The sequence below is a fragment of the Uloborus diversus genome, chromosome 3 (assembly GCF_026930045.1).
Source record: "Uloborus diversus isolate 005 chromosome 3, Udiv.v.3.1, whole genome shotgun sequence".
Taxonomy (NCBI): Eukaryota; Metazoa; Arthropoda; class Arachnida; order Araneae; family Uloboridae; genus Uloborus; species Uloborus diversus.
Window position 1 is genome coordinate 31,211,151 of NC_072733.1, and position 17,931 is coordinate 31,229,081.

Here is a 17,931-nt window from a genome sequence, read left to right on the forward strand (position 1 = left end):
AAGCATATGTTTTTTTCTTTGAACGTACGCCATGAAATCGGAGCATTATCTAGTGAAATTATTTGTCCCCCTAAGGAAGTTCTATCATCTTTGCTACTGGCAAAATCAGCATCGCTAAATCCCACGATTTGTAATTTGTTACATTTTAGACTGAGTTTGAAATCTTTAGTGTGAGACACGTAACCTAATAATTTAAGTAATCCTCCCCAATGAAACATTCCAGGATTTGCCTGAAATTGGCTGAATATGTTTACGGCGTAGCAAATATCCGGTCTGGTCCGGTTTGCAATAAATGCGAGACAACCTAACAAATTTCTATAAGGAATTTTAGACATTTCAAGTTTTTCACTTTCTGATTGAGGACAATTTGAATTGGCATAAACTATACCTTTACTTATTGGTAATGAAGAAATTGGAAAGTTGAAATGCCTAAAACGGTCACAAATTTCTGTAATATAATTTGTTTGATGCATTTTAATTTCATTTTCATATTCCTCAAAATTTACACCAAGTAGTGTCTTGGTTTTTCCCAAAATTTTAAGGTCAAAATGTTTATTCAACAAGTTTAAAACAAATTCGATATTTTTACTATTTTTCCCGAATAACACAATATCATCAACATATAATAAAAGTATTACTTTGGATTGAAAAATATAAACACAATTACACCTTTGAAATTTGTTAAAACCTATATTTGCTAAAACGCTGTCTATTTCATAATACCAATTTCGACCACTTTGATGAAGTCCGTAAATTGCCTTTTGAAGTTTACACACATAGTTTTCCTTCCCTTTTTCAACAAATCCGGGAGGTTGTTGCATATACACATCTTCTTTTAAAGGAGTATAAAGGTATGCACATTTTACATCGCACTGGACATTTTCCCACTTTTGAAAAATTACAAGAAATGCGAGAAAGAAACGGATTACACTAAATGATACAACTGGGCCGAATGTTAAATCGTACGAATCAAATTGAACTTTTTTGTGATCTTGTGCACACAACCTTGATTTCCACCTTACGATTTGGCCCTGTTCATTTCGTTTAACAGTATATACCCATCTACATCCTATTACATTTGCGTTTTCTGGAAGTGGTGTCAAAGTCCATACCCTTCTTTCCCGAAAAACTTTCATTTCTTCCTTCATGGAATTTTCCCAGTTTTCCCTCTGTTTTGACTTTAAAAATTGTTTGTGAGTGTTGGGAATAATTATCTCTTCTTCATCTAGTCATAATTGAGAAAAATTAGCGCTCGTGGATTGACCATTAACTTCCCCTTCATACGTATTTTTGCCTTGGAAATTAAAAATATGCGGTTCAAAGACTATAGCATTTCTGTTACAATATTTTCTGATATCATGAATGGATCTTAACCGTTTCAAACTATTTTTTTCGTAATAATACACATCAGTTCGCGATCCATCTTTCCGCGGTGCTAGTTTTCTAAACCAAGTTGTTTCTTTTAGGGGTCTAACTTCTTCATCAATGGAACTTTCATCTTCCGACGTAGTGTCGATTTCGCGATCTGAACCCGTAGAATTTTCTACGTTCTGGGATTGGCTCGCATCTTCGTACACGGAATTTTCATCGTCTGAAGAAAGATTAGATTTATCGTCAAAATGACAATGGCCCATCACCGCTCCACTGCGATTACTTTTAAATTCATTTTTATAAAACAAATTCTCATTAAACGAAATATTAATGCTTTCTACAACCTTATCAGTTTCTGGGAAATAAACACGATAACCCTTCGTCTTAAAGGCATATCCGATGAGAACACCTTTTCTAGCTTTTAAGTCTAGTTTATTACGTTTCTGCTTCGGAATTCCGACGTAAGACACGATTCCGAATGGTTTAAGGTGTTTTACTGAAGGAATATTTCTCCCATAAAGCTCAAATGGTGTTTTTCTTTGACCCGAATGGCAAACTCTGTTCCAGGTGTAAACGAAGTGCAACATTGCATCTGGCCAAAACTTTTTATCTAGTCCGCTTTCCTCAAGCAATACAGTGGCCCCATTAGCACTTACCCTGTTAAATACTTCACTGACACCGTTCTGTTCTGGAAAAAAGAGTTTGTTAATTCGTGAGAAATGCCAGAATTCTTACAAAACTGTTGAAATTCATTATTGACATATTCCCCTCCGTTATCAGTTCTTATAGCTTTCACTTTACTTCCTAAAAATCTTTCAGCCCTCCTGATATGCTGAATAAGGATACCAGTTACTTGCCTCTTTTCTCTGATCGGATACAGCGAAACTCGTTTGGAATAGTCATCAATGACTGACACGTAGTATCTCTCCCCATTTCTTCCTTTTACGGGATATGGTCCCCAAACATCAGAATAAATTAAATCAAGAGGTTTTTCAGATTTAACTTTGTTAATAGGTTTGAAGGATACCCTCTTAAATTTTCCCAATTTACAATCTTCACAATTAAATTTCCCCCCTTTGAATTTCGGCAAACCCCGTACACTTTCTAAGTTGCTGGTTTTCTTTATACAATCAGCATTTACGTGGGCTAATCTTTTATGCCAAATTTCTAAGGATTCTACATTTGAAGGTTCAACATTAACGATATTACGAGAAAAATGACTAGACTTTTGAAAACATTTATCAACATTTTGGGGTTTTACATAATATATACCATTATTTAAAAATGCTTTAAAAATAACACCTTTCTGGTCTGATACTGTCAAAATACCATTTTTAGCTTCAAATTTTGCCCCACCTTTATCAAATTTAGATCCCGAAATTAAATTTCGTCTCAATTTGGAGGAGTAAAGTACATCTTTTAAAACAATTTTTCTTTTACAAAATCCCTAACAAATATCCCCCTTTCCCTCAATCGGGAATGTTTTACCTTCAATGGCTACAGCCATTTCTTTGTTACTTAATTCTACAAAGTTCTGAAAAATGTCTCTGTCCTTTGAGAAGTGGTGGGTGGCGGCACAATCAAAGATATATGAACTGGATCTATCCATTAGACAGTTTGCCTCACTTAAAAAGAAATCTTCATACTCACAAAAATCAGCCGATGGAGAACGGTGGTGGTCATCACTTCGCCGTTGAGAACCGCGCCTTTTCCATCTCCAACGACCTCTCCTCGGACTTAAGGGACGACTCTTTGCTTCAGGACAATACCTCTTGATATGACCAGTCTTTCGACAACGGAAACACGTTACGCTTTTGTTGTAGTCCTTGTTTACTGTGAAAATTGTCTTGGCTTGAATGTCGAAATCATCATTTCTCAAAGATAGACGATTTTCCTCAGCTACCAGGTCGGACACAATCTTTGAAAAAATGAAATCTTCATCACTTCTCCGCAGTATACTCTGGACAATTCCGTCGAAACAGAATGGGAGGTACCGGAGCAGTTGGAATGACAGAAATTCCTCCGAAAATGGGGTCTTGAACTCTTTCATACAATCGTAAATTCTCCTCAATCTGGCTGCGAATACGTTGATTTTCTCGTTTTCTTCCATTCTAGATGAGGTTAACTCCGAAAAGAGCTTCATCTTGATGCTTCTGTTGTCTGGAAAGTAGTTTTCCCTCAATTGGTTCCACGCTTCGTGGGGATCTTCGGTATTCTCAATAATTTTCCTGAATTCGTCTCCGACGTGTAGATATATCACGGCAACAGCAGATTGTCTCCTAGCTTCGAAATTTGCGACGTCTTTCGCGGTAACCCCTCTATCCGTGCTAATTTCGGGCTTGGTCTCTTTTCCAGTGACGATATTCCATAGGTTCCGGTAAATGAGAACAAACTTCATACCACTGCACCAAGAAGAGAAGTTGTCGTCCTTCAATTTTTCTATCATTATGCTAGAGCACGCCATTCTTTAAAAATATGATTCGAAAAATCTTCGGCCCCTCCTTCACAAACAGTCTCTCAATTTCTTTCTCACAGAAAGCATGGTTTTTAAAAAAAATTTTGCGCGTGAAATGTCAGTTATAGCAGGAATAGCGCATAACCTTCTTGATACCATTGATGAATGATATCACCTGTTAACTGTAATACTTCTTACAGAGTTAGTGAAAGAACTAACATTTCATCTACTTTCTGTGAATGACTGATGAAGAGACTTCTTTAAAAAATAACTAAAATTTATTAACACGTGAAAAAAGGTAAATATAATTGTATAAACATAACTGAAGCCAAAGGTAAAAAAGATTAATTAAATGTGACTAGCAAGTTAGTTAAGCTCATCCTAATACGGCTGGCTAATCTATTACTACGATCAGCCAAGCACCGTCGGCAATCCGCTCTACCCTAGCTACCTTTTACAGGACAGACATCACCGAACGAGTCTTAAAAAAGAGAGAGCGAATCTCAACTCCGTTCGCTATTAAATAGTCTGTCCTCATCATTATTCACATCAATGCCCTCACGTCCACGCAACCAATGAGGATGCACCAAGTGGCAGAGACGCCTCCCCGCTAAGCCAATGGCGGGAGTCCGTTACGTCACTCGTCCAATCCGATCACTCACTTCAGATTCACTCGGATCGCTGGTCCGAACAAGCATCGGTTGATTATCGTGAAGTTCAGTTACCTGGGCAAAAGTAAGTGTAGAGATGTTTGTAGAAATTCTATTTCTAACTAGCCACTCGTGTGAGTGTAACAGCAGCACAATCATGCATGTTTGGAAGCAGTGGGCGGACAAGAGTCGGACAGCTCAGAAATCTGGGAGTGGACCCCAAAATGTGACGTCAGCTCGCGATGAGAGACCCCTGGTGCGTATGGCACTGACAGACCGCACAACTTCTTCTACACAATTGGCAGCACAGTGTTCAACAACTACAGGTGTTTCATTATGTGCTTCATCAATTCAGAGATGTCTGCTGCTGGGTGAGCTACGAGCAAGAATTCCTTTATACAGGATTCCTCTCACGCAAAACCATTGCCGCCTGCCGTCTACAGTAGGCCAATGTGCATTGGAGCTGACGTGCTGATTGGCAGAAAGTGGTCTTTTTTGACGAATCCCGCTTCAATTTGTTGCACCATGATGGCCAAATTTCGTGTCAGGCGCAATGTTGGTGATTGGCACATCCGGGAGTGCATTATCAAACGCCACAGTGGACGAACACCCAGAGTTATGGTCTAGGGCGCCATAGCATATCATGGACAATCACAATTGCTACGAATTGTGGACAATTTGAACAGTACCCGATACATAAACGAAATAAGGATTGCTAGGGGCTGTATTACTGCGGGATAATGCCCGTACACATGTCGCAGGACTGTCAAATCCTACCTTGATTCGCAGTAGGTTCAGCTTCTTCCTTGGCCTGCATATTCCCCAGATATGTCACCGATTGAACATGTGTAGGATTTCATTGGGCGGCGTTTGGCTCGCGATCCTTGTCCTGTTGCTTCGACAGACGAACTTTGGTTGTGCATACAAACAATATGGAATACTCTTCCGCAGGCAGATATTCAAACTTTGTTTCACTCTGTACCCAGAAGTGTAGCAGCTCTTATTGCAGCGCGTGGTGGCCACACAAAATACTAATTTCTATCTCTTTTTATTGTTCGTTTGGTTTGAAAGTGTAATCATTTATTTTTACCATTACTACTCAACTGTGTATTAAATTTCATTCAACTATGATGCTTCCTTCATGGTGTTGCAATTTTCACAAACAGGAGTGTATGTAATATTTCCATCATGATTTCACAAAAAGTTATAAATTTTGATTTTATATATTTCTGTATTCAAGATCAAAGTTTTTTCATACAGTGCTAATTATTCTAGTTAATGTGTTTGAAATTTTATTCAATCAGAATTACAAAAACAGAGTTGATGTAAAAATACACTAATAAATTAGTTCTTGTTTATCTATCTTTTATGTCACTTAAAGGTTGTATTTGTATATCTGTAATGCACTTGAAAGGATTATTCTTAAATGTGTTTTTTACATCTGCAACATGCATGTGTTGACCCCTTGTCCTGTTTTCGGTGCTAAATTTCAGCCCCGTAACATCTTTCATTTTAATAAATTTAAACAACTGAATCATGTCCCCTCAGTCTCTTCTTTGCTCAAGACTACATTTTTAGCCTTCTAATACCTGGAATCATAATCTAAGTGGGAAAGTTCATTTATTAGCCTTGTAGCCTGCCTTTGAACCCTTTTCAATACATTAATATCTTTCTCAAGATAAGGAGACCAAAACTGATCATCCGTTTTATATTTTACCATTATAGATTGTCAACACATTTTGAACTTTTGATTAATGCAGAAATCAAATTTCTTTTTTTTTGAAAAAAAAAAAAATCTTTCTGGCTCAGAAATAGTCTGCAGACCTCTTCAAGAATCTACGACAAGCATTGCAGCATCAAGTTGTTTCTGCTATCAGGTTCTGGTGTGTTGGTGATGACATGCTAGGATTTAGCAGTGTGCTAATTATACGCATATACCTTTTATGAACATTTAGCTACCATTTTTACTACTAGTCTAGATGCTGTGTGTATATAATGTTTTCTCATTTTTATTTGCTCATAAAATAAGTTGCACTGTTTCTGCAGATATATTTTCAAAGTAGATGCAGCATCAATATGTGAGTGGTAGATATATGTATATTTTGCTATGCTTTTATTAACATGAAATATAATAAGATGTTTGGGTGCATAAATGTTTTGTTAAGGCATGTATTTTCTCAACCAACAAGCCATACAAAACATGTAAAGTTTTTGAGATGTTTGAATTAATGATAAACACACTTACTTAGCACCAAATCCCAAAAACCTAAAAAGGTTAATGTCTTCCCATTGTCCACATAAGTACCTTGGTTCGATAATGTCATAAAGTAATATCAAAAAATTTTAGTATCACATCAATGATCACAAATATAGTGAATAACTTATATTTGGTAACATATTTTAATAATTTTATTTAGTGCTCAACTACATGTGGAGAAGGGATTCAGCAGCGAAATGTTTATTGTATTAATGCTCAAGGACATAGAACAAATCCAGACCAATGCCCTGTTTCATTCCCTGATCATACTCGCACCTGTGCTTCAAGTAGTTGCCCAGTTTGGAAGTGGTCAGAATGGAGTCAAGTGTGTATAGCATTTCAATGTGTTCTTCTAGGGGGGGGAGGAGGGTCAGCCTCCTCCTTAAGGCTCTAGGTTTATAAAAATATATCAATAATACATTACATGTATTTTTTTTACAAAGATATTCATTTGATGCATGAAATTTGTTTGCATATCCGCAACCAAATACTATCTTTCTAACAAGGGTGAATCTTATCATAAAACTACTGTATATATTCTTGCTTATTATTACAGTCAAGAACCATTTATATATCTTTCAACGAACTAATGCAGAAATCTCCTATCTTTTTTACTCAAGGGTCACACTGTTAATTTTTGGTGGCAAGGCAGGCCAACAATCCAATAACATGTCAGTTCAGATGGTCTAGTTAATGCCCCCCCCCCCCTCCCCACTTCCATACACCTCTGTTTTTTGAATAAGCACTCAGTGATGGTTTTTGAGAGTTTCTGTGCATAGTTTTCTTTAAAATGCTAAAAAAAAACATATCAAAATTTAAAAAGAAATGTTTTTACCGTGGAAACTAATGTATTCAAATGTTTCATCAATATATAGTGAAATCTCATTACAACAAACTTCAAGGGACCAAAGCCTTTGTTGGTTGTAACAGGAATTTCGTTGTAATGGAATCCGAAAAATGTAACTTCAATTACATTGGGACCATAAATTCATTCTGTTGAAACAAAAATTTCGTTGCATTGTTATTCGTTGTAACAGGATTTCACATTACTTTTGGTAATCTTGTATTCTAGTCAAATCATTTAAAATGTCAATTTTACTTTTTAACTTTTCCTTTTCAAGAAATTTTAAGGTTTTGAGAAACAGGACAATCAATTAATCTTGAAAGACAGGAAGTGGAGTTTGAATATGGTTTTTTAGTCTACATAATCTAATGAATTTAGAGAGGGGAGAATAGAAGAAACAAATGCTTTCAGCAGGGGGACAGCGGAGGGGAAACAAAACATGACCAAAACTTTCATTGCATAAGTCAAATGAATTATTACCACAATGGTTACAAATAAATTAGAACCATTCTGAAACAAGGTATAAATGTGACTGACACATGAATGAGAGAGATATTATTTCTTTTAAATATGATAATTTCAAAAAAAAAAAAAAAAAAAATTAAACTAAAATTATGCCAGTGTAACTAATCTTGATACCTTTTAAAAACATCATTAACTAGTAGAACAATAAGCAAAAGAGCTAACATAAAACTAATACAGCTTTTACTTAATCCACTATTCCTCTGCTTCTAGAGGCATTGCAGGTGCATTCAAGTTGAATGCTTTTATGATAAACAATTTACATACACATTAAAAGACTGCCCAACATGTAAGTTTTGTGCCAATGTGACGAGCCACCAGCTATTGCTCAGGAAGCAGCTAAACTATGGAAAGTCACCTGCCTTGAGCAGGTCACAAACAGAATATTTTAATAGCCATTTTAAAATATTCAAATAAATGCAGTTTTGAACTTGAAGACTTGAGGCTGGTTATAAGTTGTTTGTAGTAGACAATAAGAAAAAAATACAACCCTATCCATCTCTAGAAAAAACAAATTACAAAAAAAAATGATTCCAGTGTGTTAGTTATTGTTCCTAGTTGTTGCTAGTTGTTGTAAGTTATTGATTTTAGCCTTGGCTTAAGGGAAATAACTTACAGCTTATTACCTTCATTTTACGATTTTAGCCACACTATTGCTGGCAGACACTTGCTGGTGTGCTAAATTAATTTTAACTGCTGAAGATAATCTCAAACTCAATGGGAGGACATTTGCCTCCTGCTTGGTTATTGACTATTCCAGACTGATGATTCCACAACAAAGCAAAGCTGCAAATTCTGAGTGTCATAACCGGGCTGTTTATACACGCATGTACTCTGCCTTAGCCCTGGCTTAAGGGAGATAATTTACAACTTCTAACCTGCAACAACCTAATAAAGAGGTTTTATTTTTTTTCCCTGAGGCAGAGAATTTGAAGTAGAAATAAAACGCAAAAAATTGTCTTTAATATTCTTGTAAGTTGCTTTATTTGAAAGAATTTCATAGCATAAATGTTTGAATACGATTTTGGGCATGTGGCCACTGTGGCTAGAACATACATGGCATAACCTGGAGGTTCAGTTTTCACACACATTTTTTGCATTAGATTTGGCTAAATGTCGGCAATAACGCGCCAAATGTGGGCTTCAAGGTGCTACATTGTTCCTAGTTTATCCGTGTAGGCAAGGGCCTTTTCATATCCCCAGACAAAGTTATCCAAGGTTGTCAACTCACAAGAACAAGGTGGCCAGTTAACCGGGGGGGAGGGGGGATATTATTCTTTTATCAAATGTTACTTTTAGTAAATTAATATATTACCTGCTGTGTGTCATGTGGTGCTGTCCTGCTGAAACCACATGTCTGCAACGTTTATTCCTTTCAATCAAGACATGAGAAAGTTAGTAAACATGTCTCAGTACCGTTCACCATTAACTATAACGTTCTGGCTTTCATTATTTCTGAAGACATATGAATCAATAATTCCACCAGTCCATAAGGTGCATCTAGTGATTTGACAACCTTGGATTATTTTCTCTGGGGATATGTTAATGCTCTAGACTAGGATTTCTAAATAGTAACCACTGGCTACCACAGTCACAAAAGTTGGTAGCCATTTTTGCACATATGTACTTTTTTTTTAAGTATGTATGCAGTGCAAAAAGTAAATAACCTATTTTCTATTAAAAATATTGAAAACAAATTTAAAGAATATAATTCTCTTCAAAAATAATAAAGTTTCAGAAGATATAATTTAATGTTAGGATATAAGCATTCACAACAAAAGGAAATATTTAAATTTTTTTTAAATATAATACAAATATAGGCAATTATAACTAAATGGTAGCAAATGTGAAAACTTATATAGGCTTTAGTTAATTTATTAGTTAGAAAATTTCTGTCACCTGATGTAATTATTTTTCAGAAAATTTGGAGTTGAAATAGTCGTCCATGCAAAAAAAAAACCCCTTAATTCCCCCCCTCCCCTCCCTCAAAAAAAAGCAAAAATTATGATCATAAAAACAGACCATTTTTAATCAAGAGTAGATATGAAAATGTCAGGAATCATTGATTTTGTTAATTTAATGGAAAAAATTTGGTCTAAAATGAAAGCCAAAAAAAAAATTATTTGTACAAAATCAAAGTAACTTACTAGAGACTCTAGACAAGGGCTCAAATAGAATTAGAAGTATGATATTATTTTTATTAAAATGAAACACAGAATCACCACTTTTAACAACTAGGACTTGATTCTTTGGTAGTCATTTTTAATTCAATGATTGCCTGTTGGCAACTGGTGACCACTGATCTTGAGCTTTAAGATATGTGAAGTTCCTTGCCTGAGCTGATAAAACAGGAAAAATACAGCACTTGGAAGTCAATATTTGGCGCATTGATGCCAACTGATAGCCACAAAATGTCTATTCAGGTTTTATTCTCACCAGTTCGTCTTAAATGATAAGTGTAAGATGTGTTTACTCACTTGTTTCTTTATTAATGCATGAGCAATTGTCTTGTCCCGCTACGGATGCTTGTTACATGTCGCGGACGAGAAAATTACGATGTGTAAACATCGAATAAATGAATGGTTCAAAGGATGTGACATCAGTGCTTGAGCAGATAGATGACCCAATCTCATGATGAGAAGGGATAGATAGCATATTCTAGAAGCTACCAGGCGGATCTTAGGTACGCATTTCCGGCTTGACGTGCTGCATTGTGAGATGTAGAATGTAAGCAGAAGGAATTGAGGCTGAATCAGTGCTGCTCGCGTTTTTCATCCCTTTGGCTGTAGATAGCCGATTCCTAGATGCTTATTGAAGCAGTGTCCAGAACTTAGCATAGGAACTGGCTGTTCGTTTTTGCCATGAGTGTTGGGGGAATTAAATTTTTTTAAACATATTTAGTAAACTTAAGTTAGTTGCATGCTGTTGAAACATGTTATGATCATTTTACTATTTACAGAAGTTATATAATTTACAGTTGTTAATTATTATATTGTTCAATAAAATAAAGTTGGTTTTAATAGGCTTCTGTTGCTTCAATCTTCGATGAAACTTACACATATGAAAAGAAAGCATCTGCTAACCTGTGGAGTTGACTCGGTTTTTATAATTAAAGAGTTTAGCTCGCTTGTTAGGCTAATATGCAGCCAGATCTACTGTGAAAACTGTGTGAAAGCTGGACCTCCAGGTTATGTTATGTAAGCGCCAGCCACCATGGGTCATATACCCAAAATCATATTCAAACATTTATGCATAAAATTATCCTTCAAATAAAGCAAATTACATGAATATTAAAGGCTTTTTTCTTTTTTTTTTTTTTTTTTTGTCATCTCTGCCATTAAAAAAACACCCTTTAGTAGTATTTTTTCTTGATCTCTAACACGGTATGATTTCTCTCATACAGCAGAGTTCGATAAGTTGTATGTAGTTGTGCAGGAAATTATCTCATTGTAACTTAATAACTCTTAGATTAACCTTTTTTTTTTTCATCTTTCATAATTTTATAAATGGTCATTAAGAGGAATTTTAAACAGTTTAATTGGCAGTAGCTTAATGATTATCTTCTCTAAATCAGGGATTGCAATTAAATAGCTTCAATACCATGTTTAAAGTATTTAATGCATTTTCTCATGCTTATGTCATGTGAGAAAAGTTTCTGTGGCTATGACCTTCTCTTGCTTTTGCATGTAAAGTTCATGCATGTTTCTTTGTTTTACACTTGTTAAGGTAAAATATGTGCTACATTCACTTAATCATGAATGTTTTTTTTTTTAAGTGTGAAAAGTCGTGGATTATCCGCCTCGTATTTAAGCCACCTGCAGATAATTGGTGGTTTACTGTAAATTTTTTATATCCCTTTACTTCTTCCATTTTCTTTGCTTTTGCTCATGGTTAGCATCTTGAATGCCTACCGGAACCAGTCCTTACGCTAGACTTTCCATTCTGGCCTTGGCAGAAGGTGGCACTTAACATGTTAGCGAAAACATCTCTCTTTTATTCTGGAAGAAGAGTAACCTATTTAATTGCAAATATATAAGCATTACTCAGCCAAATAAGTGTTTGACAATGAGTTGAGCATGTTGCGCTAATCAAAGAAATAATTTTAGTAGTTAATGTCTAAAAAAAAATCTATATTGTTGAAATAGATAAATTTGCTTGTTCTAGAAATGTTTTTAATTAAAATACCTAAATATTTTTGTCTGAATAAACTTAAAATGTTACATTTATAAAGTTTTTTTTTTTTTTTTTTTGAGTTTAGCTATACATAATTTTTATTTTTCAAAAGTTTTAAGTGGATTTTTTTAAAATCCAATGTATGCATCTTGTCTTGATTCTATCTCTGAATACTGTTGTTTTAGCTTATTGTTAAATTACTTTTAAATACATTTTAACCTTTAATATTTTCCATCTTAGTGTCCAAAAAGTTGCGGCTTTAACGAACAGCAAAGATATCCTCACTGCATTAAAGGTGAAAGAATAGTTAAAGATGAAGAATGTTTCGAGCCTAAACCATCTCCTGAAGTCAGACAATGCAAAATACCTCCTGAATGCTCTTTTAAATGGCAGAAGGGTACATGGTCACAGGTTAGTTCATTTCTCCTTTTCAAAATATCTTTTAGTTCTTTTTTTTATGTGTGTGTGTGTGTGTGGAGGATAGATGCTGATTTTTTATGAGACAAAGGCAACAGTTGCTAATCATTTTTATACTGAAGACAGTAAATTAGTCTCATAGTAACAATTGCATTATCAGGTGCAAATAATGTAAAAAAAATGCCATAATGAATGCTTTTTGATTACAATTCATAGAGCTAATAATTAACAGATACCAAATCTTTTTTTTTTTTTTTTGGGTCAATAAACATACATTAGTATAAAGAGTGATTTTCAAAACGATTGACAGTTTGGTGTCCTGACTTTATCCGTTCATTTTTATGTTAATAAAATTATTTGTTTGGCATTGCAAAAGCATGTAGTAAGGCATTGTTTTACACTTAATTCATTGCCTTCAGTGCTTTTTTCATGATCGTAAATTATTAAGCCTTTTCTATTACTTTAGTTTGCTAGTAACAGAAATTTCCTTGTCCTGAAATTCATTTTCTAAGTCTTTTTTGTGCGTTTTCAAGCAGCTTTTTTACTTTTTGTGCATTGAATAAAGAAGTAATATTTGTTAGCTACACACAGCTGAAATAGATTTTACAGAAATTCTCATCTAACAGTTTAAAATTTCGATGCAGTTTGCGTCCTAATGTGCAACTCATGAGTGTTACCCCAGGGAATTCAATATTTTTACATGCAATTTTTTTTTTATTTTTTATTGTAGTTAGCAGCAGTGTTAGGGAAGCCATATTTGTTTCTTCTTAGAATGTGTAAGTCTAAAAATAGATATATTTATGCCTTATATGTTGAAGTATTAAAATATACAATTATGCAGTAATTTATTTTTTGTTAAGGAAACAAGAGAATGCATTAAATTTTCAAAAACACTAATAAAATTTATTCCAGTGATGAATCCTTTTATGAATCTCATGAGTGTTACTTTTAAAAGGTAACATTCACGAGAAGGAAGTAACACTCATGATATAAGATACCCACATAATAAGTAGATCCATAGTTATGGATATTATATTACCTTTAACTCATACCTTTATCAAAGAGATATATTTTTAACACGCATATGTATATATATATATAATAAATTTTATTAAAAATTGAAGAGTGAACACTGACACAAAGCTAATATTTTCAAAAATAAAATTTGTGTGCATTGTTTAGGAAAGACTATAATTCTCAAGATATGGTACTCAAATAACAACGTATTTTCAAAGAATTACTGCCAAAACTCTGCAATAAATAATTTAATGAGCCCATCTCTCATGAGTGTTACTCAACTTATTGCATATAATCCTTTTTTACACGATTGATTTTAAATGTACACCTTGCTAGAACAACTCATTGCTGTTTTAAAGAACTAATTTAAACCGCGATGTCTCGAAAGTCTTTCTTGAATATTTTGTGTCCTCGACCATTCATGATAGACAGGTTGAACTGTACTATCAAAGCTGGAAAATATTAGATTTTCAGTATTTTGACCGAAGTTTAATTTCTAAGCTAAACTGCTTTCACGTAGATTTTGTAGTTTCGGTTGCAAAAATAGAACCATGTTAACAGCTATTTGGGGTCATTGGGGTTAGTGGCCAATCCACAGGGGGGGCATTGGGAGGTTCGTCTCCCCCCCCCCCCCCAACACATCACAAAAAAAAATCGCTTGCAACTGTTTTTTTATGATTTTAAATTAAATAAATTTCCAGGGACGAGTTCCTGAACCCCCCCTCTCTCCAATGTCATCGAAGATCGTAAAGAATTTTGAACTTTTGGAGCTTTAATTTCAAAAAAATTGCCTGGGAAGATTTCTCGAATCCCATTCCTTTACCTGCAACTATGTTTTTAAGACTCCAGTTCCAAAAAACCTTCCCTAGGAAGACCACAAAACCCCATTTCTACCTAACATCACAAAAAAATCTAAAAATATGTTTTTGGAAATTTAATATCAATATATTTCCGTGCAGTGGTGCATCCAGAAAAATTTTCTGAGGGGTTTTTGAAGTAGAAAAATATTTTTTGCTTTCTTTCTCCTTCTTTTATAGTGTGAAATATTTTTCAACACATTTAATCAAGCAATTTCTGTGGTTTAGTATTTATTCATTTATTTTATTTGCTTAAAAATAATTACTAACTCGTATATTGATATCACAGTTACTATGAAATGAAGAAAAGGGGGGATGTGTGAACAAGCACAATACAATTTTGATTACCTTTATTTTAATCTCATACTCATTTTTCATGAGATCATTCAAAAACTCTTCTTCTTATACATCAATGTCTTTATGAAGGTCAAATGCTAGCTAATAGCCACAGAAAATAAAGTGTGATGAACTTTCTCTCTCTACTAAAAAAGTTTTTCTAAAAAAGATTTCTGCAGCTCCAGAAGTGTGGATGAGCATGATCCCCTTTGCTTTGTTAAGATCATTTTAGCCCTCTCATAAAAGTAGGGATGCTTATCACAAAACATAACTCGTATATCTTAAGAATTCGAAAGTGATTTGTGATTACTTCCCGATCAATAAGCAGTAAAATGTTTTGTTCAAATCTACCTCACTTGAAAAAGTTTAAATACTGTTTTCCCTCCATGATTTTTTTTTTATTTTTTTTTTTATTTTTATTTTTATTTATTTTTTTTTTTTTTGGAGGAGGAGAGAAATGAATGTGTTGTAGTTCTAAAAAGGGGATTGATCCAAACCTCTTCTGTGGCTGTACCACTATTTCCCAGAGAGTTTTGAACTTCATGCCTTAAAGTCTTTAAAAAGGGCCTTCAATTACATTTTTAGGTCTTCAATTCCAAAAAATATTCTGGGGGAGAGGCCCCAATCAAAAGCCCTTCTGCTGACATCAATAAAAATCCACTAACATTGCATTTATGAAGCTTTGATATTTAAAAGTTGAGTTGATATGGAAAGTCCTTCCCTTAACGCTACCAAAGATGGCCAACCATCGCATTTTCAACGCTCCAATTTCGAAATATTTCTTATGGAAAGTTCCGAACTCCGTTCCTTACCCCTACGTCATAAAAGATGGCATATAACTGTTTTCAGGACTTCAATTCCGAAATTTTTCCAGAGAAGAGCCCCCCATGTCCTTCTTTCCTCATCTTTCAACATCATTCAAAGATCGTCTAAAACTGCGTTTTTGGAACTTCTGCATTGTAACAGTTTTGGGGAAAAGTTCTGACCCCATGTCTTCTGCTATGTCATCAAAGTTAATCTACAACTGAGTTTGTAGGACTTAAATTCAGATTTTTTTTCCCAATGGAAAGCCCCCAAACCCCTTGCTTTTTAGCATCACTAAAGATATCTAAAATGTGTTTTTGAAGCTCTAATATCAAAAAACCACTGGGGGAAATTCCTGAACATCTTTTCCCTTCAAGCCACCAAAGATAGCAAACAATTGTGTTTTCAACAATATAACTTTAAATTTCAAATTCCTCCCTTCCTCCTATTAACCACCAAAGAGTCTAAAAATACGTTCCTAACAAAAGATTTCGGGGGAAAGCCCACAAACTCTCCAACTTATGCACGAATATACACAGCTCAATGAACAAGCAAATCCATAACTATCTTCAAGTTTTATTTACAAATGCAATTTTTGTATTTCATTATGTTCAGTACGAAAACTGATTTAAAAGAAAAAGGTGCCATCTTGATACTGCAACCTTTCTTTTATCAGGAGGAAGGTACAATTAAGGACCTAAATGGCTACTGAAAATATTTCAAGAATCCTAACAAATCAAAAGTTAAAAGGTTTAATTTGGATAATAGATTCAGAATATTAGTAAAAAAATTCTTCCTTTTGTTTTCAATTTTCAATCCCTCTCTATCTCTCTCTCTCTCTCTCTCATACTCAAAACACCTATAACTTTCCTTCAAACTCTTTGAATCATATACATTGTTCGGGAAAAAAAATCATGTTGTTCTTCAGTTCTTAAACTTTTTTAAAATTTGATTTTTATTAGTCACCCCTCCCCCCTCCTATAATACATTACACATCTGCCCCTCCCGAAGTTGATACCTGAAATTACTGCCAATAATTTTCAATTAATGTTTCATAAAAAGAAAAAGTAAACATTGTGTAGACTTGAAAGCTGTAAGGGATGAAGGAAAGCTCTTAAACATATAAAATAAACTCTTAATCAAACCCTACATCCCTTTTCAACTGAAAGGTCTGTACAGAACAAGAAAATGAATTGTTCGGTCTAGTTTTAGTACAAGGTCCATATGTTATCTCACAGAAAATTAGGGACCGCAAATCTAAAGGAAATCTCCAGGAAGTAGGTTTTTGCATAATACCCGGAAAAAATGATAATCTGGAAAATTTATTTCATATATGGGTAAAAAGTGTAACTTTTCTGTCACATGTCTTTTACAGTAAAAACTTTAAGGAACAATTCATTTAACAATGCTTTTTAATTTTATCAAAAGTATATCTATTTAAACCTGCAAACAATTTTTTAATAATAATTTTTATTTTAATGTATTTTTGGTTCACAACGTGTGAATTCTCATCTCCGTGGCATGTCACACACCTTGTATGGCTGTTTATGTTGCTTAATAACTTGTTTAGTTAAAAGTATATACTTATTTATTTATTATTCCTTTCACAAGTGTCTTGAATACTTATTGTTTAAGTATATTTAGTTGTTTAATATTAAGTTTTAGTTCGTATTAATAGGATAAGGAATCACGTCACACAATAAATTCTCACCTCCGTTACCTAAACACAAAACACCATTTCTCATTAACATGTGGCAGTAATGACATCACAATTTGATTTCCATGATACAAGAGATACCCTTTGTTTATTTTCAGCCATAAAGAAGTTGTGAAACTTTTGTTGAAAAACAAGAAGATATATATAGATTTTGATTGAAAAACTAAGTGTGGTTATTTTGAACTCTCACCTCCATGAACTTGAATTTCAGGGATGTAAATTAATGTAAAAAAAAGAAGTGAGCATGTTTTCATATGTTTAAACTGCAGATTGTAGCAATGAAGAAAAAAATATATTTCCCTGAAAAATGTATCCATTAATGGAAAAATCCTCACCTCGGTGTCAGACCTTATCAATGGGGCGATTCTCGAAAAAATGTCCCTTGCGCAACGCTAAGTTTTTTACTTTTTCCAGCTAACCAAAGCCTTCAAAAAATAATGCTGTTGGTGAGCAATACATGCTTTAATATACTATCAAAGCATAACAGTTAATCCCGTATTCAATTAATAGT

General features: G+C 34.2%; 1 protein-coding gene across 1 annotated transcript in view; it reads left to right on the top strand.

Moving 5' to 3' along the window:
• The window catches only part of LOC129218315 (A disintegrin and metalloproteinase with thrombospondin motifs 9-like), a 156,245-nt gene that overhangs the window by 116,249 nt on the left and 22,065 nt on the right, over positions 1–17,931 (top strand). The window contains 2 exon segments of the mRNA XM_054852551.1: positions 6,894–7,058; positions 12,513–12,683. Of these exon segments, the coding sequence (XP_054708526.1) occupies positions 6,894–7,058; positions 12,513–12,683 (336 nt within the window).